This window comes from Saccopteryx bilineata, chromosome 4, assembly GCF_036850765.1.
Source record: "Saccopteryx bilineata isolate mSacBil1 chromosome 4, mSacBil1_pri_phased_curated, whole genome shotgun sequence".
In the NCBI taxonomy this organism is placed as follows: domain Eukaryota; kingdom Metazoa; phylum Chordata; class Mammalia; order Chiroptera; family Emballonuridae; genus Saccopteryx; species Saccopteryx bilineata.
The window spans coordinates 71,245,546-71,273,395 of NC_089493.1; the positions used below are offsets into that span (position 1 = coordinate 71,245,546).

General features: G+C 44.3%; 1 protein-coding gene across 3 annotated transcripts in view; it reads right to left on the reverse strand.

The window, feature by feature from the left end:
• GALK2 (galactokinase 2) overlaps positions 1-27,850 on the reverse strand; it is a 171,689-nt gene that overhangs the window by 48,231 nt on the left and 95,608 nt on the right. For all 3 annotated transcript variants that reach the window (XM_066276457.1, XM_066276456.1, XM_066276455.1), the window contains 2 exons: positions 26,825-26,977; positions 5,029-5,239 (listed from right to left, as the gene is read on the reverse strand). In XM_066276457.1, the coding sequence (XP_066132554.1) occupies positions 5,029-5,239; positions 26,825-26,977 (364 nt within the window). The remainder of the gene's footprint in view (positions 1-5,028; positions 5,240-26,824; positions 26,978-27,850) is intronic.

Consider the following 27,850-nt stretch of genomic DNA (forward strand, 5'->3'; position numbering starts at 1 on the left):
ATCAATCAGACTAAGAAGTTTTTGCTCAGCAAGAGAAACTGATAACAAAATAAACAGACAGCCAACTAAATGGGAAATGATATTTTCAAACAACAGCTCAGATAAGGGCCTAATATCCAAAATATACAAAGAACTCATAAAACTCAACAACAAACAAACAAACAATCCAATTAAAAAATGGGAAGAGGACATGAACAGACACTTCTCCCAGGAAGAAGTACAAATGGCCAACAGATATATGAAAAGATGCTCATCTTCTTTAGTTATTAGAGAAATGCAAATCAAAACTGCAATGAGATACCACCTCACACCTGTTCGATTAGCTATTATTAACAAGACAGGTAATAGCAAATGTTAGAAAGGCTGTGGAGAAAAAGGAACCCTCATACACTGTTGGTGGGAATGTAAAGTAGTACAACCATTATGGAAGAAAGTATGGTGGTTCCTCAAAAAACAGAAAATAGAACTACCTTATGACCCAGCAATCCCTCTACTGGTTATATACCCCAAAAACTCAGAAACATTGATACGTAAAGACACATACAGCCCCATGTTCACTGCAGCATTGTTCACAGTGGCCAGGACATGGAAACAACCAAAAAGCCCGTCAATAGATGAGTGGATAAAGAAGATGTGGCACATATACACTATGGAATACTACTCAGCAATAAGAAATGATGACATCGGATCATTTACAGCAAAATGGTGGGATCTTGATAACATTATACGAAGTGAAATAAGTAAATCAGAAAAAACCAGGTACTGCATTACTCCATATGTAGGTGGGACATTAAAGTGAAAATAAGAGACATTGATAAGAGTGTGGTGTCCACGGGGGGGGGGGGGGTGGAGGGGGCGGGGGAGGGGCACAAAGAAAACTAGATAGAAGGTGACAGAGGACAATCTGAATTTGGGTGATGGGTATGAAACATAATTGAATGACAAGATAACCTGGACTTGTTATCTTTGAATATATGTATCCTGATTTATTGATGTCGCCCCATTAAAAAAATAAAATTATTTAAAAAAAAAAAAAAAGAGAGAGAGACAAATATATATAATATAATAAGGTGACGGGAAATGATTTGATGTTGGGTGATGGGTACACAACATAACCAACAGTTCAAATACTATAGAAATGTTCCCCTGAAACCTACGTACTCTTATTGATCAATGTCACCCTGTTAAAGTTAATTTTCTAAATAAAATTTAAAATAAATAAATAAAAGATCATCTGACAGTGAATATCCTCAATGTCTATTAAGGCTTCTTTGCTTCTTCACCAGATACTCCCAAGTCTAATTACAAAGTTTGGATTTTTTATATGTTCTATATCTTTATTTAGATGCCTTGCTATATATATGTTCATTCACTATCTTGCCCCCAAAATCATTTCCCGTATGTTGGGAAAAAGCCCCAAAGTCTAAATTTAGGATCAAGTTCAAGGAACTGACTCTTAGCCTTATCCAAATTCATAAGAGCTGTAACAAGGGAACTTACATACACAGCAGCACAGCAGCTGCTCCCTCCCAGTGGAGTGGCCCAGGCAAAATCCAGTCCCCTCCTAGAACAGGGTTCTTTCTATTAGGGGTTAATAGCAAAACCGTATGGTGTGTAGTTACTTAGAACAGTAGTTTTCAACTGCTGGTCCACAAACCAGTCCACTAGAAATTTCATGTTAGTCCATGAAAGAGTTAACCACCCTGATGTACGCAGATTATAGACCCAATGATTTTACCTGAGTACACCATGCTCAGGGTTATTTCTGCCTTAGTGGTCCCCAAAATAATTCTCCTATTTTCACTAGTCCTGAAATGTAAAAAGGTTGATAACCACTGACATAGGTCACTAGAAATAACAATGCATTTTTAAGTTGAAAGGTAACATTCAGGCCTGAGCAGGCAGTGGCGCAGTGGATAGAGCGTCGGACTGGGACACGGAGGACCCAGGTCGAAACCCTGAGTTCTCCGGCTTAAGTGTGGGCTCATCTGGTTTGAGCAAAGCTCACCAGCTTGGACCCAACGTCACTGGATTGAGCAATGGGTCACTTGGTCTGCTGTAGCCCCCCGGTCAAGGCACATATGAGAAAGCAATCACTGAACAACTAAGGTGCCGCAATAAAGAGTTGAGTGGTTCTCATCTCCCTCGCTTCCTGTCTGTCCTTATCTATCCCTCTCTCTGTCTTTGTCTCTATCACACACACACACATACACAAAAAAAAAAAGAGAGAGAGAGAGAGAGAGAGAAAGATCACATTCAGGCAGTTATTACACTCTACATATTCATTACCCCCCCTGGGACATGAGTTTGTCTTTGGGCAGCAGCATTCTGGCTTTGGAACAATCAGCCCAGCATGAGTTGCAGAGTCACAGAGAGAACAGCACTTCCCAGACGCCTCTGCTGCTGGAGCCACGAGGCAGCTCTTTAGTGAGTGCCCCTACACCACACTATAATTCCCTAACTTTCTCAGCATCTATCTACACCTTGGCCTTCCTTACCTTCTATTCCTTTTCTTCATTCCTTTCTTTTCTTTTTCCTTCCCTTCCTTCCTAGACATAGGCAATCTTTAATTCCAACTGAAGTCTCCTTTCCAGTCTTGAAAATCCACCAACAATCCTCTATTTCAGGCTCTTATGCGATGGAAAGTAAAACAGTAGCCCCATAACGGACATGCCCTTAAACAGTATTTTTGATGTCTAATTCACACTGCGCTTAACACCTCTCAGCACACATTCATATACTTCATTCTTCATGTCTCTATGCCGTTACTCAGGATCGACTCTGCCCGGAATGGCCTCTCACTCCTCTTAGCCCAGGAAGTCCATAACTTTAAGACCTAGCTCAAATTCAAGCCACATTTTCCAGTCATTTAGTCATTCTCTCCTCAATACCCTCAAGATTCTTGATAAATACCTTTCTTGCAGTGGGGGTTATTTACAGTGATTATTGGGTGGCACTCTCCCCCATTAGACACTAGGTCACTAGAAGATAGAGATTGTGTCTTACACAAGTATCTCAGCATCCAGCCCTAATACCCAGACCAATGAAGTCAATATATTTATATATATTTGCTGAATTGAAGAAATTGGCCAGTGTCTTAAGTCAAAGGCCATTTCTCTGGAAACTCTCCCTAACCAATGCCCTACCCAACTTCTTCATTCAATAAACATTTCATTAACTATGTAATACACGCAAAGTATTTAACAAGGCCATTGATGATCTGGGCCTATCTACTTAACAAGGCCATTGATGATCTGGGCCTATCTACTTAACAAGGCCATTGATGATCTGGGTCTATCTACAAACTCAACCTCATACTGTATATCACACTCACCACTGTGTATATTGTTTTTAAAAAACACTCAACTAGCTGTAGTTCTCTGGACATGTAATCCTCTTCCACTACTCCCTGCCTCTATACGTAAGTCTTTCTGACTTGCCAGTTTACAATGGAAATTCCTATTTATTCTCTAACTTTTGTCTACTTGCTATCTCCTTGGTAAAGCCAGCTCTGACTTCTCTTTTCTGGTGTCCTGAGGCTCACACCTCCATCACAGCAATCATTCATTACTCCACGCTGGATCAATTTTTTCTTTATCAGTTTCTCTCACTACTTTTTAAACTCCTTGAGGAAAGATGGAACCCTGTTGTGTTTATCTGTGTTCCCCATGCTCAGCCTCAGGACCTAGAGGAGGTAGAGGAGGAGAGGGAAGGAGAAACAACTACAGTAGCTGACATTTACCAGCGCCTCCCAAACCAAGCATTGTACTTAGTAGTTTATGTGGATTAGTCCTTTAAGGGAGGTATTCCTGTTTAGACTATTTCATTTAAAACAAAGATAACAGTCACAAATCTAGTAAGTGAAGGAGCCCGAGGTCCTAATCCAGGCAGTCTGGATTTGGTCTACTGCCTTTCTGGTGAGGAGGTCTGCAAACCTTTTCTGCAAAGGGTGAGATAGTAGATATTTTAGGTTTCGTTGGCTACTCAGTCTCTGTCACGGCTACTCAATATGCTGTTGCGGTGCAGATGTGGCCATGGCTAATTATGGCTGTTCCTGAAAAAGTTTATTTTATGAAAGCAGGTGGCAAGTCCGAGTCAGCCTATGGGCCAGTTTGCTCACTCCAGTTCTAAACACTCCGTAAATGTTCATCATATTAAAGTGGATCTAATAGTGTTGGGAACCAAAACCTTCTCCCTGCCCCCAAACGATTCCCTGTCCTGTCCTAAGCTGTCAGTAGTTGCAGTCTTTAAGACATTACTTGGCAGGCAAAGCCACTACAGGCAGTACTCAATAACCAACTAAACTGAACGGGATGGAAATGGCTGGAAATAGGGCCCTGAGCTGAACTTGTGCCAAGCTTCCATCCTCCCAACTCTACCTCAGGAAACTCTTGGATCTTAGCTAGATGTCTCTGCCCCCAGAATTGACTTTCCACAAATAAGCAACCTTTACTTCTAAGAAGACACTCCAAGGCTCCATCCTGTACCTCCAAACTCAACCTGACTTTCATCTCAGGTATTCAGTGTTACCAGAATAAAAACAAAAATCACTTGAAAGCAGCAGGTAAACAGAAGAATCGTCCACACTGAAGTGGGCCACAGTTTCAACCTAAGCAGTGACGACTTCTTGGTATCCCCCAGTTTTGTCCCACAGCAGTTATGAGCACTGCTCAAATCTAGAACGTTTTATAAAAGTAGTATAATAATCAGGAAAATAGGTAGGGATGAAAAAGATGAAAAAACAGAACCTTACTGAAATATGAACTTCTTGAGGGCAGGAACCCTGTATTATTCACCTTGACTTCCCCAAAACACCTGGCATATCGCAGACCAGGAAATCTTTGCTGATGAATGAAAAAACGAATTTAATGAAGCCAAGAATATAGATAATGAAGTTTGCCAAAACGCACCTGTTCTCCAAATCCCCTCAAGAATGCTTCAAAATCAGGAAGATTCTTGAAGAAGCTGTAAACTTCCCAGCTATGAGTGGAAAACGGCCCATGCCCTTACTTTTTCCAGCAGACTCACCATCTTGAGTGTTTGGATTTAGGATTTGGGTGCGAAGTTCCTGCAGGCTAATTCCCAGAGAGCTGCAGACCTCCTCCGGGCTATAGGGCTCAGGGTGAAGTGCATCTTCTGTGATCGCCAGCATTTCTTCCAGGCCGACCCCTAGGCTGGCCTGCACCTCCCCTAGCTGCAGGATTTTCTCCCACTGCAAGCTTTTGTACTTAGCCAGGAGCTGCAAGTTGAAACCAAGATAATGATCAGCTTTCATTGCAGAGGCTAATATGTACTATTTTAATTAGACAGTCAATGTTAAACTGTTTTTGTTTTGTTTCGTTTTTTTCCATTCAACCTATCCACATTTACCACCATTGCTTGAAAATGCACACTAGGCTCAGATGGTTAGAATTAAACATGCTTGTGTGACACTCATTGAATAGTAAAATATTTTTCTTAAAAAAATAAAAATTAATACTACACTGCTTCTTTTTGCCTGTCACCGCTTCCCCTCAGGGTTATTTCTTTGAATAATTCTGTACTTTTATCCCTATTCAGTTCATCCCTAATATACCTCTCTCTGTAAGGTTTACAAAAAAAAAAAAAAACCTAGTCAAATCTCATGTGACCTGGGTCCTGAGGTAGACACTGTACGCCCAATTTCATTAGAGCACTTCCTGTTTACCACATGCCTCTTTGAAATGGCTAACAAATTTAAGTATCTGGGCGTTTGGAGTCAAGTCCCAGATTTTAAATGAAAACCTCATTGGTGACCTTATGAAAAACCCTTTCATTAGGTTGCTGGTAGTAGAGCTGTATGTTCCTCCACCCTCAAGGAATGAGTCTGGCTTCCCATTGCATCTGAGGCACCTCTTCTGTCTGTTGGAGGAGGATACGTACAAATTGAACCTTTGTAACCAGGTCCAGTCACTGGAGCCCCAATCAAGAATTTGTTCCCCTCAGCCTCCCCAAACCACTGACTGAGCCCTTTCAGAGCAGGTAGGTGATGATCAAAACTGTGAAGCTATCTCTCACCCTGAGATCTACAGAATTCAATTCCTGGTTGTGAGGAGTGGCAGGTGCAGACAGCACAAACAGCAGAAAGAAGCAAGCTGAAGAAGGGGAAATCAGTCTTCAGGGAAATGTGCATCTGATTTACTCTTCTATTATGCTGATTTGATTTTCTTTCTTTTCAACAGGAAGCAGGGTTTACCAAAAGACCATTGTACTCTGCTTAGGGCCACTCACTTCTGAAGAATGTTAATAACAGTTCTTATATTTGTTAATCCTCTTTGTAAACCTCTGGCTCATACATTTGAAAGGAGTTAATGATTTTAGACAGAAATGGGAAAAGAGACAATAGAATTATTTTTTTTCTGTTCAATTAAATCACAGAACCTGGTGCCATTTTTAAAGCAAAGACACAAACTAATACCTTTCTTTTGCCCCTGTTTGCTTAGCACAGCTTGTTAGTGTTTATTAGCATGTCGGATTTGATACTCCATAGTTTGATCCATTCGTTCATTCATTCAGTTCATTCATTCATGGTCTATTTTCCAAAAATAAAATTTCAGAAAACTTATAAAGACACATAATACAAAAAAATATATATACAATGCATTGATTTTTTTACAGCAAAGAGCTAAAATTGATGATCTACTAGAATGATACTTTCTTAAAATACAGATTCAAATCCAACTGAGGTAAGCAATGATGCTTGTATAGTGCTACATCAATTTAAAATGTGCTTCTTTAATTTCTCTTAACTTTTGGCAGCTCTGTGAGATAGGTAGCACTACTCTATTTAAGAGATGAGAGTAAGTGACTTGCCTAAAGAAACAGCTGGAAATTGAACCCAAGGTCTTGTAACTGTTTCTTGCTTCCCCAAAGCCACATTGTCAATGAGGTCTGGCTGATATCTATGGCATGCTACTCAAAGTACTTTTAAATCACCGCTCAACGTCGGCCTGGCGTGTGGGGGGACCCGGGTTCGATTCCCGGCCAGGGCACATAGGAGAGGCGCCCATTTGCTTCTCCACCCCCCCCTTTCTCTCTGTCTCTCTCTTCCCCTCCCGCAGCCAGGGCTCCATTGGAGCGAGGATGGCCCCGGCGCTGGGGATGGCTCCTTGGCCTCTGCCCCAGGTGCTAGAGGCTCTGGTCATGGCAGAGCGAAGCCCCGGAGGGGCGGAGCATCGCCCCCTGGTGGGCAGAGCTTCGCCCGTGGTGGGCGTGCGGGGTGGATCCCGGTCGGGCGCATACGGGAGTCTGACTGTCTCTCCCCGTTTCCAGCTTCAGAAAAAAAAAATACAAAAAAAAAAAAAAATCACCGCTCAAGCCTGACCAGGCGGTGGCGCAGTGGATAGAGCATCGGACTAGGATGCCAAGGACCCAGGTTTGAGACCCCAAGGTCGCCAGCGTGAGCACGGGCTCATCTGGTTTGAGCAAAATCTCACCAGCTTGGACCCAAGGTCGCTGGCTTGAGCAAGGGGTTACTTAGTCTGCTGAAGGCCCACGGTCAAGGCACATATGAGAAAGCAATCAATGAACAACTAAGGTGTCGCAATGCGCAATGAAAAACTAATAATTGATGCTTCTCATCTCTCTGTTCCTGTCTGTCCCTCTCTCTGACTCTCTCTGTCTCTGTTAAAAAAAAAAAAAAGTAAAAAAAAAAAAATCACCGCTCAAGTCCTAGAAATGGTTTCTGAAGAATAAACTAAGGCCCTGGCTGGGTTCCTCAGTGAATAAAGAATTGTCCTGGTGCAGTGAGGTCACAGGTCAGATCCTGTTGCGGGTTTGATCCCCAGTCAGGGCACATATGAGAAGCCATCAGTTAGGTATACAATTGAATGGAACAACTAAGTAGAACAACAAGTTGATGCTTCTCTCTCTCTTTCAAATAAATGGGGGGAAAAAGAAAAAACTAAGATTAGTATTAGAAGTAAACATTTCAGTGATTTAAAAACACTTTGATAGATGAATTTCTTCTTAAGAAAAAGAGAGAATAAAAAGGGAAAACATCAAAGAATAGCCCCCAAGTAGAGTGGGGTCTTCCTAAGAACTTTCAGTCCAGTGATCGCCAAGCTCCCATCCCTACCCTCCACCTTGAGCAAGTCACTGTCTCAGGCACTACATCCCAAGAAACTGGCCCAGGGACATGTCCACAGAAAGGGATGCCTGCTGCTGACAAGACCATTGTCCAAGGCAGCCTCCCTCTGTGCCTTCCACCAGAGACAGTGGCATTAACATGCAGAGGTTCACACTTATTCCAACAATATCTCCGTTTGCTGTTGGATTCGCTTAGCGCTCAGCTGGTGTGTATTTCATTGAAGAATGAAATCTACCACATGCCCTCCGACAGCTGCATAGCTATGAGCCACTGAGTATGTGCACTATACTGTGGGAGTAAAATAGAAAAGCCTCTTAAGTCCTCTGAAATTTAGCTCAGGAAACAGAAAGATGACTTGCAGATGAGGGAAGTGGGTGTGTAAGATCACGTTTGCTCAAAGACAGAACTTCGTGAGGGAGTTTGCCACTTACAGTCCTGGTGACTGGCCTACTTCACATTTGCAAACCATGGCTATGAGTCAAGGCTGTGGGTCACAAGTTCCTCACTTAGCAGCAGGGTGGGAAAATGAGAAAAAGCAGTTCTCTGTCAACATTTACCATTTTCTCTTCACCACTGCAAATGTTAAGTGTTCACATCAGATACCACTTCCGGGAGGTTCCTGAGCCAGTTCCATGCTCTGTAGACAAGAATGCAGGAAAAGAGTGCTTTGTCCACAGTCATGGGAAGAGGCAGATAAATAATACTAAGACCCTGTCTTAAGTTGGTTTCTCTTTGAAGAAGACCTGGAGATAAGAATCTGAGAGGTCAGTGAAACCAAGAAGCACTGGTGGAAGAGTGGAAAGTGAGATAGGGAGAGAAGCCAATACCAGGTGCAATGATGTGGTCAGGTGAGGCGAGGCCTGCGAGATCTTCTAGGGCCTGTATGTATAAACCTCAGACGTGTGCTACCCGTGGGCAAGAAAGCTAGGATATTTACTGACCAGCTCTCATCCATCATTGATTGAGGGCTGCTTCCAAAGGGAATTAACTAGCTCACTAACACTTCCAGGTTGTCCCAAGTGCAAACTAGGCACTCGAATGCAGTTATAGAAAGCCATCAGTCTGAGACTCACTAGGCCTTCCAGTAAGAGTGTAGAAGGAAGCCTTGGCCGGATGGCTCAGTGGTAAAGCATCGGCCTGGCATGTGGAAGTCCCAGGTTCAACTCCCTGTCAGGGCACAGAGGAGAATCACCCATCCTCTTCTCCACCCTTCCCCCTTTCCTTTCTCTCTCTCTCTTCCCCTCCTGCAGCCAAGGCTCCATTAGAGCAAAGTTGGCCCGGGCACTGAAGATGGCTCCATGGCCTCCACCTCAGGCGCTAGAATGGCTCTGGTTGCAACAGAGCAAAGCCCCAGATGGGCAGAGCATCACCCCCTAGTGGGTATGCCAGGTGGATTCCGGTCGGGCGCATGTGGGAGTCTGCCTTCCCGCTTCTTACTTCAGAAAAAATACAAAAAAAAAAGGGTGTGGAAGGAGAGTGTGATGACATGGACCCTAATTCAGGGACCTGTCAGAGCCACCTCTCTCTGACTTTCTCATTGCTATAAACACCATTAACAAGTCAATGGGTAAAGTACCAAACCAGCTCCTCATCAGGTCTCCAAAGGGTAAAAGTTCTAGTGCCTTTCTGAGTTGCCTCTAAACATTGCAATTCATGCCTGACCTGTGGTGGCGCAGTAGATAAAGTATTGACCTGGAACGCTGAGGTAGCCAGTTTGAAACCTGGGCTTGCCTGGTCAAGACACATATGAGAGTTGATGCTTCCTGCTCCTCCCCACCTTCTTTCTCTCTCCTTTCTCTCTAAAAATGAATAAAAAGAAAATCTTTAAAAAAATTATTTTTAAAACAGCAATTCATTCAACAAGTTGTTTTCCACGCAACAAAAGCAGCTGTGTTATTGTTTCTGGATATGCAAATCACACAGGCTTTTTTTTTTAAATTTCAAAAAAAAAGCACAGTTCAAAGTGCAAAATAAAGTAAAATAAATCATCTGTAATCACCAGAGATAACCACCAACTGCCATTTTGATAACCATCCTATTATACATTTTTTATATATAATTTATGCATACTTACACACACATAATTTGAAATGGGAGCACACATAGCTGTTTTAATTGTGCATCCTTCTTTTTTATTTTGCTCATCTCACCCTCACACTCTTCCTACTACACAGAGCATCCCCTGGTGACTTCCATGCCCATGTTCCACACGTGACCACCATTCACCATCTTGAACTTCCCCAACGTTAGTCACCCCCTTCATCCCCCCTCTATTAGCTTGCAGGCCACAGAATAAACCTGGAGAAGTCTACAGAAGTGTGCACAATGGAGCTCCTCGCTGCACCCTTAGCACAGCCCGTCGGCGGCTTCCCCGGGTTTGCGCTCTGGTTCTCATCCACCCTGACTCCTAGGGGCTCAATGGAAAGAGGAGTGAAGGCAGACCTGCACTCTTGCACTTACTTAAAACAGTCACAACCTACCCTGGCAGGAAACTGTCAGGTAAAGTGGGACAGTTAATGGCTATTTCACAAGGTACTGTGAAGATTAAAGAAGATAATAAAAACACTCAGCACTTTACCTGGCCCAGAGACACTCTGTGAGGGTCAATTTCCTTCCCTCTCTACCATTCCCCAGCCTCTCTGGCTACTTCTCTCCCACCTGACACTTTTTCCCATGCCTTCAAACCTACACAGATGTTTCCTGTCTGAAAATTCCTTATTTCTAAAACTGCTACTCTTCATTTCTCCTTCACTGTCCAACAACTAGAACCAGTGGGCCAGAGTCACCACTTCCAAGCCCTCAGTAGCCACTCCAACTACTGAGTGTGACCTTCCGAAGGTCCTTGCTTATCTCCAAAACCACTTCCAAAGCCACTGCATTTTCCTCAGTGCTTTTATTTCTTAATGAACCAAGGACTCTGGCACTCTTCACTAACTACCCTCCTCATATTTCCTATTCTATTGGCTTCTGTAGAATTGAATTTTCCTGGTCTCCCTCTCACCTCTCTGGTCCTAGACCATCTTCATCCATGACTCAGCTTTTCTCTCTCACTATTGAATTGAAGCTGTCTCCCAAGTTCAACCCCCAGCCTTCTGATCTTCTCTTGCTACACTCTCCCTCAGCAATCTGAACTAAGCTCTTGGTTTTAACTATTATCTCAAAACAAATATTTCTGAAGGCTATAGTCCTAGCCAAGAGATACATTCCAAGCTGAAATTTTGAAGCACTTATAAGAAAATTCCATGAGGAAATTTCATCACCTCCCACTTTTTAGTCACCTTCCATCCCAACTTCTCCAAATCTATCGGTGGCAGCCTTACGCTTTCCATCCATCATTTCAGCTTCAAACTGCAGCCCTATTGACTCAACACTTGCCTTCACTCATACACATCTGCATGCAGTAAGTGTTACTGAGCACCTACTACTTTGCAGGCCCTTGGCAGACAGCAGTAAATCAGGCACTCTCGGCTTCTAACCTCATGGAGCTCAGTCTACCTGAGGAGACAGATATTTAACAATTACACAGAGAAGGCCCTGGCCAGGTGGCTTGATGGACACAGCATCGTCCGATCACAGGTTCAAACCCTGGTCAGGGTACATATAATAAGCAAACAGCTAAATGGAACAACTAAGTGGAACAGCAAGTTGATGCTTCTTTATCTCTCTCTCTCTCTCTCTCTCCTTTTTCCCATCTCCCTTCCTCTCTCTCTCTCTCTCTCTCTCTCTCAAATCAATGGAAACATTTTTTAAAATAATAATAATTACACAGTGAAGACTTAATTCAGTTGTGATAAGCTGCTATAATAGAAAATACAGGATGTGGTAGGAGCATATAAAAAGACATTTAACACTATGAAAGTGGGGAGGGTGTTCGGGGGAAACTTCCTCCAAATAATGGTGTTTATGCCCAAAGGAAGACAGAATCCCAATCACAGAAAGCCTTATACCTGACTCTTTAGTAGGCCCAGTCATAGCTTCTCTCATATCCCTTTCTTTTTATCCCTTCCTTACTGACACTTTTTTTTTTTTTTTTTTTTTTTTAGAGAGTCAGAGAGAGGGATAGATAGGGACAGACAGGAATGGAGAGAGATGAGAAGCATCAATCATCAGTTTTTCGCTGTGACACCTTAGTTGTTCATTGATTGTTCTCTCATATGTGCCTTGACCGGGGACCTTCAGCAGACCAAGTAACTCCTTGCTCAAGCCAGTGACCTTGGGTCCAAGCTGGTGAGTTTTTTGCTCAAGCCAGATGAGCCCGCGCTCAAGCTGGCGACCTCGGGGGTCTCGAACCTGGGTCCTTCCACATCCCAGTCCGACGCTCTATCCACTGCGCCACTGCCTGGTCAGACCTTACTGACACTTTAAGACCCACTTCTCTTCAACTAAAGCGAAAGATCCTGCTGCCAGATTAATATTTCTAAAATACTTTGCTAACAACATTAGCAGCTCCTGCTGATTCGAGGACCAAGCCTGGGTGATCCTTTAGCACAGAACTGAAGGCCCTGCCACAGCCTGGTTCCACTACATACATCAACCTATTCCCCAATATGTGTGCCCGCAGCCCTGTAGCTTGGACTCGCCATTCTAGGAATCCTCCACACTAGAGTTTTGGCAGAGGGTGCTCTACTGAATCAACAGTCTCAGTGAAACTGGCCACATTCGTGAGTATTTGGTTTTTCCTTCCTCAAATTCAAGAAGCTGCCAAAGCCCTGAGAACAGTATGCCCACTTCTCCTTACATTCTATCACCAAACAGAGAATAAGTTCCATATTGACCACTAAGTGGCAGGAGCTAAAAACACTGGGTATGTGATGGCCACAGTAATTTTCCTTGAAGTGTCAAAGGACCACATGAAACTCCTTCCTTCACTGCTTCCCGTTGCCACAAGGAGCTCAGGGTATGCAAAAGGCAACAGTAAAATCCGTCTTTCCTTTTTGATTTCCCACAATATTTATTATTGGCATCACACATTTTATCCCTCAATATAATTAAGGGATACTCTCTTTTATAGACATAAAACATTTCTGGAAAAGTTTAAGCCACTGAATACATGTAAAATATGAGAAATTTTGAGCTCATTAAAGATTGATTTCTGGCCGCTTGGTTAATTTAAAAACATAAAAATATGCTTTACTTAAAAGTATCATTTACGCAAGTAATAATTATAAATCTCTATTGAGTCTGCTTTGAAATGTTTTTAATTTTAGTTCAAATGGCTCTACAAGGCTCTGATTTTAATGAATCTACAGCAACTAGTGTTTGGAAACTGCTGAAAAGATAGGAGGGGGAAGAAGAGAGAGGAAGAGAAAGGAAACTTAAGACTAGAAGACAGAGACCAAACGGATGGTTTGCAGAGGAAATGAGATGGGGGATGGGTAAAAAGGTGAAGGGGAATACAGTCAATAATACTGTGATAAATTTGCATGGTGACAGAGAGTTACTAGAATTAGTGAGGTGATCAGATTGTAAGGTATAAAAATGTCAAATCACATTTTTATTCAGGCATATTGTACACCTAAAACTAATATAAATGTTAGGTAGAACAAAAAGTAGCTCCATTTGGCCCCTCCTAACTCCCATTTTCACTAAGACTTTGCAGATCACAGTGACCACAATCTAACCCAAGAGGAACGAAAATGGTTGAGAAACTCAGCGGCTGTAAACACCACTCCGGTGTTCCTGGAACTGACTAATCGCAGACTGGCCCTCCTAGATGCCAAGGAGCAGGTGAAATTAACCAGTTCCCTAGCAACACACATGTCAGCAGGAATTTTCAAACCCTATAAGTCCCCCAGACTCCCCTTATCAGGGATGTTGTCTTTTTGGCCTCAGCCCATCTGCACCCAGATGCGCTAATAAGTCCATCGTTTTACCTCCCTTGGCCTCCTGCAATTCCTCTCCTCAAACCTAACATCGGTGCCAAAACCCAGGAGACCAGAAAAGGAGTGGGTCCGCTGGGGGCTGTCCCCAATTGTTGGGCTTGCAACTCAGAGAGGAATTGGTAGCAGCAGTTCATCCTAGACTTACCTCCAAAGCCTGCCTAGCACTGAGGCTCAGACTCCTTAAATGGTCCGCTCCTCCCACCTGGGTGTCCTGAGCCAGCATTGAGGAACGCCTGATCAGGACCTCAGCATCCCGCATCCACACCAGCCAGTCATCTCAGGTAAGTGAGTAGTCTGTGGTCCATTCTCGGGCTTTGTGGTTTGCCCTAACTGGGGGTCACAGAAAGTCTTAGCACGAAGCCAGTAAGTTCTCCTTCTTCGGCTTCAGCCTGAACCCTCCTGGGAAAGGGACGTCGCCTGACCAAGGGGTGTGTTCACCACTCTGCTGGGCTTCCACGCACCTTCACTGGTGAGGGAATGCCCTTCCAGCTGAAACACCTCCCTCCAGACCAGCAGGGGTTCTCCCTTGCTTGTCCCCTGTGCCATGGGGAATTCCCAACCCACTCCTCCTAAACACACTCTGCTGGGTTGCTTCCTCTGCAACCTAAACCGCCCCAGCCTGGCGGGGTGCTCCGGCCTAAGTGTCATTTTTACCGCAATGTGGCTCGGCCCCAGTATGAACTAGACCAGGGGTCCCCAAACTACGGCTCGCGGGCCACATGCAGCCCCCTGAGGCCATTTATCCGGCCCCCGCCGCACTTCTGGAAGGGGCACCTCTTTCATTGGTGGTCAGTGAGAGGAGCATAGTTCCCATTGAAATATTGGTCAGTTTGTTGATTTAAATTTACTTGTTCTTTATTTTAAATATTGTATTTGTTCCCGTTTTGTTTTTTTACTTTAAAATAAGATATGTGCAGTGTGCATAAGAAATTTGTTCATAGTTTTTTTTATAGTCCGGCCCTCCAACAGTCTGAGAGACAGTGAACTGGCCCCCTGTGTAAAAAGTTTGGGGACCCCTGAACTAGACAATGGATACACTTGGCCAGATAATGGCACTTTCAATTTTAATGTCCTCATTGCCCTAGACAACTTCTGTGGCCGCCATGTAAAATGACCCGAGGTCCCCTATATCCAGGCCTTTTTTCACTCTGTGCACTTACCCTGCTCTACTTATCAGATTCTCCTTACACACTCCCTGCCCTCACCGCCAGCATCTGCTTCTCAATCTCCAGACACAAAAGGCCTCCTGACCCCCCTTTTGATTCAGCTGACTGAAGAGCTCTCCCTCCCTCTGCACCTCCCTCACCAAATCAAAAAATGCCCCAGATCCTTCTCAACTGACCCTACTACCTTTATCAAAGGGTCTGACTGCTTAACCAAATCCTATGGCTTAACATGGCATGACAGTTACATTATCTTAACCTCCACCCTCTCCCTGGAGGAGAAGGAAAGAGTTTGGCTCGATGTACAAGCACAAGTGAACGATCTCAGAGAGGACAATGCTCAGCCTGTTGGAGCCACCACTGTGCCTAGAGGGGAACCCAACTGGCAATATCAGGCAGACTCCCCTGAGCGCCGACATAAAGCCCAGGTGATGACTTGTTTAAGAGCGGGGTTAAAAAGGCTGCCCAGGCCCTGGCCAGTTGGCTCAGCAGTAGAGCGTTGGCCTGGCGTGCAGGAGTCCTGGGTTCGATTCCTGGCCAGGGTACACAGGAGAAGCGCCCATCTGCTTCTCCACCCCTCCCCCTCTCCTTCCTCTCTGTCTCTCTCTTCCCCTCCCGCAGCCAAGGCTCCATTGGAGCAAAGATGGCCCGGGCGCTGGGGATGGCTCTGTGGCCTCTGCCTCAGGCGCTAGAGTGGCTCTGGATGCAACAGAGCGACGCCCCAGAGGGGCAGAACATTGCCCCCTGGCGGACATGCTGGGTGGATCCCGGTCGGGCGCATGCGGGAGTCTGTCTGACTGCCTCCCCGTTTCCAGCTTCGGAAAAATGAAAAAGAAAAAAAAAAAAAAAAAAAAAAAAAGGCTGCCCATAAGGCAGTCAATTGTAACCTAAGGCCCAAATAAAACTCGTGCCCTCCTTCTTTCCCCCTAACAGAGGCATTACAGAAGTGTACTACCCCAATGCCAATACTCCTGATGGCACTCCTAAATGTGCATCTTATTTCTCAGTCCACACCAGTTATCCCGTATAAGTCACCAACAGTAGACGATGGCCCCCAAGCCCCACAAAGAGACCTCATAAACCCAGCCTTTAAAGCAGGGGTGGGATTCAAATAATTTAACAACTGGTTCTCTGCCCTAATGACCGTTTTAAGTATAAAAAAAAAAAGATATACCGAAAGGTAGTTTATTATTTCATGCACTTAATACTTAGATAATAATAAAAGAGGTACACAAAACTAGATTATAAGAGTTGTAAAATATTAACAAAAATATATTAAATAATATCTGACAAAAAAACAATAAAACTGTTGTTTAAGAGATTTCTAGTGACAGCTTGTCACCGCTGGTTGTCTGGCACTTTTTCTCTTCATGTTATATGCTTGTTTCCTGAAGTAACAAATGCGAGGGAATTAAAATGTAGTGTTTCATCAAAGGTATAATGAGCTTTATGAAATGAATAAATAAATATTACAAGCATAGTTTTGTCAATTTTTTTCACCTATGAATGGAATGAACATTACTACAGGCAATTAGAATACGCTGTTGTGCAGATGAACATTAAAAAAGAGTATAAAATTTAAATTTGTGATCTCCACATTGGGCGGCTGCCCAAGTGCCCACCTCAGAGAGAACCCTGATTGCAAGTGCCATGTTAACAACCGGTTCACTGAATTAATTAAAAAATTAGTTACTGGTTCTTCTGAACCAGTGCGAACCGGCTGAATCCCACTACTGCCTTAAACTCTTTAATAATTGAGACAAAGAGCCCTGGCCGGTTGGCTCAGCAGTAGAGCGTCAGCCTGGCATGTGGGGGACCCAGGTTCGATTCCCAGCCAGGGCACATAGGAGAAGCACCCATTTGCTTCTCCACCCTCACTCCTTCCTCTCTGTCTCTCTCTTCCCCTCCCGCAGCCAAGGCTCCATTGGAGCAAAGATGGCCCAGGCGCTGGGGATGGCTCCTTGGCCTCTGCCCCAGGCGCTAGAGTGGCTCTGGTCGCAGCAGAGCGACGCCTGGAGGGGCAGAGCATCGCCCCCTGGTGGGCAGAGCATCGCCCCTGGTGGGCGTGCCGGGTAGATCCTGGTCGGGCGCATGCGGGAGTCTGTCTGACTGTCTCTCCCCGTTTCCAGCTTCAGAAAAATACAAAATAATAATAATAATAATAATAATAATAATAATAATTGAGACAAAGAGGCAAAATTACAAAAATCCAAAAGAGATCAGGTAAAATACCAAACACTTGCTGCTGCCATCAACAACCCAGAACACAACGTGCGCCTCTGTCTGGATGAGGGTCAAGGCACCCTCCAGGCCCTTGCTACAAATGTGGCAAGGAGAGCCCTGGGCTAAAGCACATCCTAAACATTGGTCACCCCCCGGGCCTTGCCCACGGTGCAGGGAAAGAAGCCATTGGGAGTCAGATTGTGACAAGGCCCCTCAGGAGCGGGTCCCATCACTTCCCCAGACGTCACTAAGTGAAGTGACCAGAACTTGAGCTTGCCCAGTCTCCTCACCCTCGCCACTGAGAATTGATGGTGCCAAGGCGTGACTGGCTCCACGCCGATCACACACCATCAGCACCTTGGTGATGGTATCAGGTGAGCCAATCTCTTTTCAATCGTCATGGGGCCACTTACTCGGCTTTACCTGAATTCCCCAGCCCTTCACACCTGTCTCAGATCTCTACTGTGGGAGTTGACAGCTTAATTTCCCAACCATTAGCCACTCCACCCCTTAACTGCCATCTCCTTAATACCCCTTTCTTTACACATTCATTTCTCCTTCTCCCCAAATAGCCAACTCCCATGCTAGGTAGGAACATTCTATCAAAATTTAAAGCCTCCATCATGTGCTACTCATCAATACCAGGAGCCAAAGACTCTCTCTTTCTCTTCCTTTCCAAGGAACCGGGACAACCCCTCCCATTACCCCCTCAATTACAGAGGCGGATTTAATAGCGGGCGCACCGGGCACGTGTGCCCTGGGCCCTGACTTCTGAAGGGCCTCACGAAAGCCCTACTTCACTTTTTTCTAATGACACCAAGTTTGGTTTCATATGTGCAATTTTAACATTAATAATACATAATATTTTTTATTTATTTAAAACTATGGTTAACATGTATTTTTATTTTCCCTGTCTCCCTCTTTTTTTAAGGGGCCCAATATTTTCTTTTGTGCCCAGGGCCTCAACCCACCTTAATCCACCTCTGCTCACTCATAAACCCTTAGATATGGGATACTTCCACCCCCTTCCGTAGCTCAACACCATTTTCTCATATAAATGAAAGTCAGAGACCCCTCCAAATTTTCTTGCCAGGCCCAATATCCCATCTCAGCAGAAAGCCAGAAAAGATTACAGCCCATTATTACCTACCTTCTTTCCCAAAACCTTCTTCACCCACTAATTCACCCTATGACACACCCATCCTGCCTATACGAAAGCAGACAGCTCCTGTTGCCTTGTTCAGGATTTATACCTTATTACCCCAATGGTATTACCCATCCACCCGGTTGTTCTTAACCTGTACACTATTCTCTCCCTTGTTCCCCCTAATACTACCCATTTTATGGTTCCCAACCTGAAACATGCCTCTCCACTCACCCCTTACATCCCAGTTCCCAAGACCTATTTGCCTTTACCTGGACCGATCCCACTAGCCTCTCATGCCAGTTAAGATGAATGGTCTTACCCCCATTTCTTTGGACAAGACCCAGACCCTGACCTCTTAATCTAGACCAGGGGTCCCCAAACTACGGCCTGCGGGCCACATGCGGCCCCCTGAGGCCATTTATCTGGCCCCCGCCGCACTTCCGGAAGGGGCACCTCTTTCATTGGTGGTCAGTGAGAGGAGCATAGTTCCCATTGAAATACTGGTCAGTTAGTTGGTTGATTTTTTTATTTTTTTATTTTTATTTTTATTTATTTATTTTTTTTGTACTTTTCTGAAGCTGGAAACGGGGAGAGACAGTCAGACAGACTCCCACATGCGCCCGACCGGGATCCACCCGGCACGCCCACCAGGGGCGACGCTCTGCCCCTCCGGGGCGTCGCTCTGCGGCTGACGCTCTACCGCTGAGCCAACCGGCCAGGGCCTAGTTAGTTGATTTAAATTTACTTGTTCTTTATTTTAAATATTGTATTTGTTCCCATTTTGTTTTGGGTGTTTTTTTGTTTGTTTGTTTTTTTACTTTAAAGTAAGATCTGTGCAGTATGCATAGGGATTTGTTCATAGTTTTTTTTATAGTCTGGCCCCCCAATGGTCTGAGGGACAGTGAACTGGCCCCCTGTGTAAAAAGTTTGGGGACCCCTGATCTAGACATTTCCCAAGCATACTGATCATCTACATACTGTAGATGATCTCCTCTTATGTAGTCCTTCGAAAGGAACTCTCTCAACAACCCACTAGTAAACCCCTGAACCTTCTAACAGAAAAAGGTTATCGAATCTCACCTACCAAAGCACAACTGTTTGTTCCCCAAGTAAACTATCTTGGTCACACTTTGACCCCCCCAAATTGAGGCATCACGCCAACAGAAAGGATCTTATTGCCTCCCTCACGGCCCCCACAACCACATAGGACCTTCTTTCCTTCTTGGGCTTGGTTGGATACTTCCACATCCTGATTCCTAATCTCAGCGTCCTAGCACACCCTCTTTGTCAGGCAACAAAAGGACCCCTGACAGACTCCATCGACCATACCCTCAATATACAACCACATGTCAAGAAACTTCAACAACCCCTTATCTCAACTCCAGCCCCCTCCCTCCCTGACCTTCCTGGTCCTTCAAAGTATATAGAGATGAAAGACAGGGGATGGCGGTTGGGTTATTGGGTCAGGACTGTGGGGAAAGCTTAAAAATTATAGCCTACCTGTCAAAACAGCTAGACACTACTGTCACAGGTTGGCCCACTTGTTTACACACACTTGCAGCAGCAGCTTCACCAGCCCAGGAAAGTGAAAAATTCACTTTCAAGAAGCCCACCACAGCTTATTCCTCTTATTCCCTCACAGATCTCTCACACGGGCCTCACAATCCCTATCCCCTTCCCACATCCAACAGTTTCACCTTCTTTTCAGAGTCTCCTCATATTGCTGTAGCCCAGAGCCCTCCTATAAACCCCACCCACCTTACTACCCACCCCAGACATGAAGTTGCACATTCCTGCTCAGAGGTCCTGTACTTCAAGCAGCCCTATTTCCCTAACATCACTGACAAACCCCTACCGAATTCCTCCATAAATTGGTTTATAGATGGCAGTTCTTATACCTATCATGGTAATAAACATGCCGGCTATTCTATAGTTTCTCCTCCGGATTATCAATGAAGCTAAGCTGCTCCCACTAGGGACCACTTTCCAAAAGGCAGAGCACATAGTCCTGAACCGGGCTCTAACTCTAGTGGCAGGAAAAACTATTAACATTTACACAGACTCTACATATGCCTTTCACCTGTTACATACCCAAGCAGCCATCTGAGAAGAAAGGGGATTTCTCTCAACAAAGGGATCCCCTATCACCAATGCACCCCTCATTCTGAAACTCCTCCAAGCAGCAAGGCTACCCAAGGCTGCCGCAGTCACACTATAAAGCAGTGGTCCCCAATCCCCGGGCCGCGGACCGGTACCGGTCCGTGGGCCATTTGGTACCAGTCCGCAAAGAAAGAATAAATAACTTAAATTATTTTTGTTTTATTTATATTTAAGTCTGAATGATGTTTTATTTTTTTTAAATGACCAGATTTCCTCTGTTACATCCATCTAAGACACTCTTGATGCTTGTCTCGTAAGTTCGACAATTATATTTTAAAATACCACAGTTTTTACACCGGTCACATAATTTTATTTTGTGCACTTATCCATCCCACCCTAAAGGTCAGTTCGTGAAAATATTTTCTGACATTAAACCGGTCTGTGGCCCAAAAAAGGTTGGGGACCAATGCTATAAAGGACACCAGGTAAGAGAAGATCCCATCACCAGGGAAAATAACTTAGCAGACCAAGAAGCAAAAGCTGCCGCTTTACCTACATCCCTCACCCCTCAGTTACTAGCTATCCTTAACACGACCTCAGAATACTCTCAGGAAGAATGGCAGTGGCCTCTCTCCCAAGGTGCAGTCACTGAAACACCCTCACTTACGGTAGTTTCACTCACGACTCCCACAGCAGTCAAGCTCCAAGGAGTACAGGCCTGGATCCATCTCTACAGAATCAAGCTGCTTCCCCCTGATTATCACAGTTTTTACAAAACCACATACAGCCATAACCCATAAATCTCTTGGTGAACTACTTTTACTACAACAAAGACACCTTAAATACCAACCAATACGCCAAAGATAACATCTTTTCTTTCCAGACTTCTTGTCATCCCCCAATAAGCAGGAAGCAGTCAAAAGAGAAACAATGCCCCACTTTCCAACCAATCTAACGAATTATTAAACAAAAACCAGGAATGTTAGGTAGAACAAAAAGTAGCTCCATTTGGCCCCTCCTAACTCCCATTTTCACTAAGACTTTGCAGATCACAGTGACCACAATCTAACCCAAGAGGAACGAAAATGGTTGAGAAACTCAGCGGCTGTAAACACCATTCCGGTGTTCCTGGAACTGACTAATCGCAGACTGGCCCTCCTAGATGCCAAGGAGCAGGTGAAATTCTACCAGCTCCCTAGCAACGCACATGTCAGCAGGAATTTTCAAACCCTATAAGTCCCCCAGACTCCCCCTTATCGGGCTGATGTCTATTTCGGCCTCAGCCCATCTGCACCCAGATGCGCTAATAAGTCCATTGTTTTACCTCCCTTGGCCTCCTGCAATTCCTCTCAGCGAAGTAATATAATACTGTATTAACTAAACTTAAATAAAAAAAATTTAAAGGGGAATAGAAGAAACTATCAACATTAAAATAAAACAAAGAAAAATTACCCATATTGATTTAATGTACTTCTCTGTACTGAGATGCAAAACGTACTCATTTGCAAAATAGGAGTTTAGAGAGATAGGAGGAGAAGAAAAATGTTATTCACTACAATTTTGGCATGTGAAGTTTTATTTCATCAGTCTCATTTTCAAAACTATCCTGATTAGTCATTTCTCCACTGACACTTCATTTTCTTATCTGAAAACAAAAGTTTGTGCAGGTTAAGATAAGCTTCTTTATGTTTTTAACATGGGAGTTTATTTCCTGATTTAATGAGACCATTTCCAAACAAAAATTATATTCATTCACATGTTACTGAAAATGGAAAAATAGACCAATATTGTAAGGAAAGCATGCTGAACAGAATGCTCTAGCCCATATTTCTAGGCAAAAATGTAATCATAACATCAAGATTTATGTGTATAGCCCATATTAACAATTTTATCTTTATATCCCTTTCATACGTCACCTTGGATCCTAGTGATTTTCAGCAACATCCTTCAGAAAACATTCTCCACCTTAATAATGTCTTTCACTTTTCTTTCTCCCATATTTTAGGTTTGTCCGTGTATTTTATTGTAAAAAGAGAAAAATTCAGAGCATTTACAACAATGAGTTTTATCTAAACCAATTGTGAGGAGTATATGGCAAAAAGCCAAATTCAGATGCCAATTTCGCTGACCAAAGTCCCTCTAAAGCACAAAGTTACACAGTTAAACCCAGAGGCATTCTCAAGAACAGGGGACTCGGCATGGATCAGTTTTCAGCTACTGCTTTCTGGGGAGAGGCCCTTTTTATAGTTAACTCTCAAAGGACATGGCCCCCATCCCGAAAACTTTCACTACAGAAATGCAGCATCAAATTTTATTCCTGGCTGTCTTCTTGAATCTTTGGAAGAGAGTAGTCACAACCTGAATCCATTTTACATGTCTCATCCTTGTTTCAGCTCATGAATGGATCTCGTAGAGGATATCTGATTTCGTGATAAAACTTTGAAAACAATGTTGTGTATGTTTGAGGTCTCCTCTGGAAGGCAACACTTACTCACCAACCTCAGAATAAAAAGTCAACAAAAATAAGCCCTCAAAGAAGACACTAATTTCTTCCATCCTCGGAAAGAGGAAACTTGTCCTAAAGACAAGAAAAGGTCACTGAAGCCTTGATATTGAAAAGTTGATGGTACTAACTACTTCTCATATATATACCAATTAAATACTGGGAAAGTATATATAATACTAAAACATTTATTTTACACAATTTCTAGAAACTATCTGAATGAGAAAACTCCAAATTTTAAAAATTTAAATCATGGCCTGACCAGGCAGTGGTGCAGTGGATAGAGCATTGGCCTGGGATGCAGAGGATCTAAGTTCAAATCCCCAAGGTTGCCGACTTTAGTGTAGGTAGACTCATCCGGCTTGAGTGTGGGCTCACCACCTTGAGCACGGGGTCGCTGGCTTGAGCATGGGATCACAGACATGACCCCATGGTCACTGGCTTAAGTCCAAAGGTCACTGGCTTGAGCAGGGGTCACTGGCTCAGCTGGAGCCCCCCATTTAAGGCACATATGAGAAAGCAATCAATGAACAATTAAGATGCCGCAACAAAGAATTGATGTTTCTCATTTCTCTCCCTTCCTGTATATCTGTCCCTATTTGTACCTCTCTCTGTTTCTGTCTCTCAAAAAAAATAATTTAAATCATGATTTCTTTTTTAAGTTTAACCTCAAAATTTTCCAGAAAAAAAAAATTTTTTTTTCTGGCTCATCATGTCTCTACTCTCCTCAACCTCACAACTTCAGAGGGTGGGAGTAAGGGCTGAAGGAGTAAGTCAGCTCTAAGGGAGAATGACACCCTAGACGATATGGACTTGTAAAAAATTGTGAAATTGAGCAAAATTATTATAACAGGGCAGGTACACAGTTAGCAGTCATCCATTTATTCAACAACTATTTACCCTGGGCCTACTTCAGCCTAAGCACTATGCCAGGCATCAAAGATATAAGATGGACACAGTCTCGGTTCTCAAGTAAAATCAAACCAGAAAGAGGAGACAGATATTAAACAATTGTGATAGTACCATTACTGAGAAGTGAAATATGGAAAAGAAGCATAGCCTACCTTAGCCTGGGAATAAGGAAGTTAAGGAAGGCTTCCCTGAGGGACATCTGAGCTAAGACTTCAAAGAGGGCTGGAGAAAGAGTGTTCTGGGCATGTGCAAAATCACTGAAGTCAAGAACCAGCACCAGGGCCAGAGTGCAATGGAGTGGGGAAGCTAAGAGAAGAAGAGAGTGAGGTGCACAGGCCTTGGATTCTGCAGGGCTCTTCAGGTGGTGGTAAGAACTTTTTATTTTATTCCAATAAAATGGAAACTTTTGAGCCCTGGCCGCTTGGCTCAGTGGTAGAGCGTCGGCCTGGCGTGCGGAAGTCCAGGGTTCAATTCCCGGCCAGGGCACACAGGAGAAGCGCCCATCTGCTTCTCCACCCCTCCTCCTCTCCTTCCTCTCGGTCTCTCTCTTCCCCTCCCGCAGCCAAGGCTCCATTGGAGGAAAGTTGACCCGGGCGCTGAGGATGGCTCCATGGCCTCTGCCTCAGGCACCAGACTGGCTCTGGTTGCAACAGAACGACACCCCCTGGTGGGCGTGCCAGGTGGATCCCGGTCGGGCGCATGCAGGAGTCTGTCTGACTGCCTCCCTGTTTCCAGCTTCAGAAAAATACAAAAAAAAAAAAAAAAAAATGGAAACTTTTGAAAGGTGTTAAGCAGAGAAATACCTGGTGAGATTTAAATTCTTTTTTTAAAGATTTTACTTGCTGATTTTAGAGAGAGAAGGGTTGGGGAGGTACAGGAAGCATCAACTTGCAGTAGTTGCTTCTTATTATATGTGCCTTTCCCAGCAAGCCAGGGTTTCAAACTAGCGACCTCAGCACTCCGGGTTGATGCACTACCTACTGCTCTAACCATCATTCTAACAGTTACTAGAAAAATGGTTGGGAGAAAGCACAGTGGAGCTTCTGACCCAGGCTTCACTCCCAGCTCAGCGTCAGGGCTCCAACTTGCTAGTCATACCACCTGCTTTTCTGGATCCTCCATAACATTTCATTTCTGTGTCACTTTTTGGAGCATTGGTTACAAACCACTTGATCACATGTTAACTATTTCCTTTTTTTTTTCTTTCTTTTCTCTCTTTTTAGATTTTTCGGTTACAGCTGGCATTCAGTATTACTTTCTACTACTTTCAGGTGTACAGCATAGTGGTTAGATATTTATCTTTTTTCTCCATAAGTTTAACTCATTACTCGCTATTCTTATCTTTTGTATTCTTTTGTATATTTTCATGCTTCTAAGCATATGACAGGTATTAAATTAATACTTCCTAAGGCCTGACCAGCTGGTGGCACAGTGGTAGAGCGTCAGACTGGGATGTGAAGGACTCAGGTTTGAGACCTCAAGGTTACCAGCTTGAGCACAGGCTCATCTGGTTTGAGCAAAGCTCGCCAGCCTGGACCCAAGGTCGCTGGCTTGAACCAGAGGTTACTCAATCTGCTGTAGCCCCACGGTCAAGGCACATATGAGAAAGCAATCAATGAACAACTACGGTGTCGCAACAAAAAACTGATGATTGATGCTTCTCATCTCTCTCCGTTCCTATCTGTCTGTCCCTATCTAGCCCTCTCTCTGACTCTCCCTCTGTCTGTGTATAAATAAATAAATAAATAAATAAATAAATAAATAAATAAATAAAATAAACTTAAAAAAATACTTCCTAAGCAGATTTAAGGCTTGACTGGCAAGGGTGCTCTAAACTGTGGAACAAAGAACTGGCAAGACTCCCTCTGGTTTGTGCTTCCCTACTAGACACAGAGAAGTCTTCTGGGAGCCTGGAGAGTGATAAAAAGACTATATATATTTTTTGCCCTGGCTGGTTGGCTCAGCGGTAGAGCATCGGCCTGACGTGCGGGGGACCCGGGTTCAATTCCCGGCCAGGGCACATAGGAGAAGCATCCATTTGCTTCTCCACCCACCCCCCCTTCCTCTCTGTCTCTCTCTTCCCCTCCCGCAGCCGAGGCTCCATTGGAGCAAAGATGGCCCGGGCGCTGGGGATGGCTCCTTGGCCTCTGCCCCAGGCGCTAGAGTGGCTCTGGTCGTGGCAGAGCGACGCCCCAGAGGGGCAGAGCATCGCCCCCTGGTGGGCAGAGCGTCGCCCCTGGTGGGCGTGCCGGGTGGATCCCGGTCGGGCGCATGCGGGAGTCTGTCTGACTGTCTCTCCCCGTTTCCAGCTTCAGAAAAATTCAAAAAAAAAAAAAAAAAAGAAGAAGAAAAAGAAAAAAGACTATATTTTTAGAGTGACCGGTGATGGCCCAATAAAAAATGGTGCATATAAGAGGACCAAGGGTTGAGGCTGCCGTTACTTTCATTGAGAAAACAAGAAGCTATGTCAATCACCTCCAACTATCTTCCTCCAGGGACTGGGCTTCACATATAAAAGCTGTCCTCTTTTCCCCAGTGCTGCCCTGGAAACCTCAGCTGTGAATTTCACATAACTTCTCAATCGCTAGAGGTCCCAGGGCATACCCATAGGCTCATTTATCTCCTGAGTTTGGAATTAGATTGCACTTGACCCAAAGACTTTCAGTTAGAATGTGGCTGCAGTCAGAATGTTTCCCTAAACTTTAAGTAAAAACAAAGTAATAAGGAACAAAGAGAAAAAGAACAGAGAAAGCTTACTTCAAGTTTCACTAGTTTGCCAATTCATACCTTTGCAGCCAGCCGACACTCCATCACCCTGATGTTGAAATGGGAGGTTGCTGCCTTATTCATTTCCACACAACTGTTGGCAATCACAAACACTGCCCCACCTGGGAGTTTCACATCAGTTGCCCTCAGAGGACTAAATTCTATCAACTTGGCCTGTTGGAAGAAAAATGACAGATAAGATATGATGTATTAGAATTCAGAAAATGCTTAACTATTAATGCACTTATTTATCTTACTAATATTTTTCCTAAAAATGCATTCATTCATTCAAATATTTTAACTTATTTTTACTTTGATTTTAGAGAGAAAGGAAGAGAGAGAGAGAGAAACATCAATTTGTTGTTCCACTTATTTATGCATTCATTGGTTGTTTCTTGTATGTGCTCTAACCAGGGATCAAAACTACAACTTTGGAGGCCCTGGCCGATTGGCTCAGTGGTAGAGCGTCGGCCTGGCGTGCAGAGGTCCTGGGTTCGATTCCCAGCCAGGACACACAGGAGAAGCGCCCATCTGCTTCTCCACCCCTCCCCCCTCTCCTTCCTCTCGGTCTCTCTCTTCCCCTCCTGCAGCCAAGGCTCCATTGGAGCAAAGATGGCCCGGGTGCTGGGGATGGCTCCTTGGCCTCTGCCCCAGGTGCTAGAGTGGCTCTGGTTGCAACAGAGCGACGCCCTGGAGGGGCAGAGCATGGCCCCCTGGTGGGCGTGCCGGGTGGATCCCGGTCGGGCGCATGCGGGGAGTCTGTCTGACTGTCTCTCCCCATTTCCAACTTCAGAAAAATGCAAAAAAAAACCAACAAAACTACAACTTTGGCATCAGATGACACTGTAACCAACTGAGCTAACTGCCCAGGGCTTCATTCATGTTATTTATTGACTTCTAGTTACTGTACTAGGCATTGGAGATACAACAGTGAACAAGACAGACACTGTCCCCGCCCTCACAGAGCTTACAATACAGTGGGAAATGCAGTCAAGTAGACAAGTGCAGTTCCAGGTTGTGTGACAATGGTAGCAAAGTTCAAGGTGC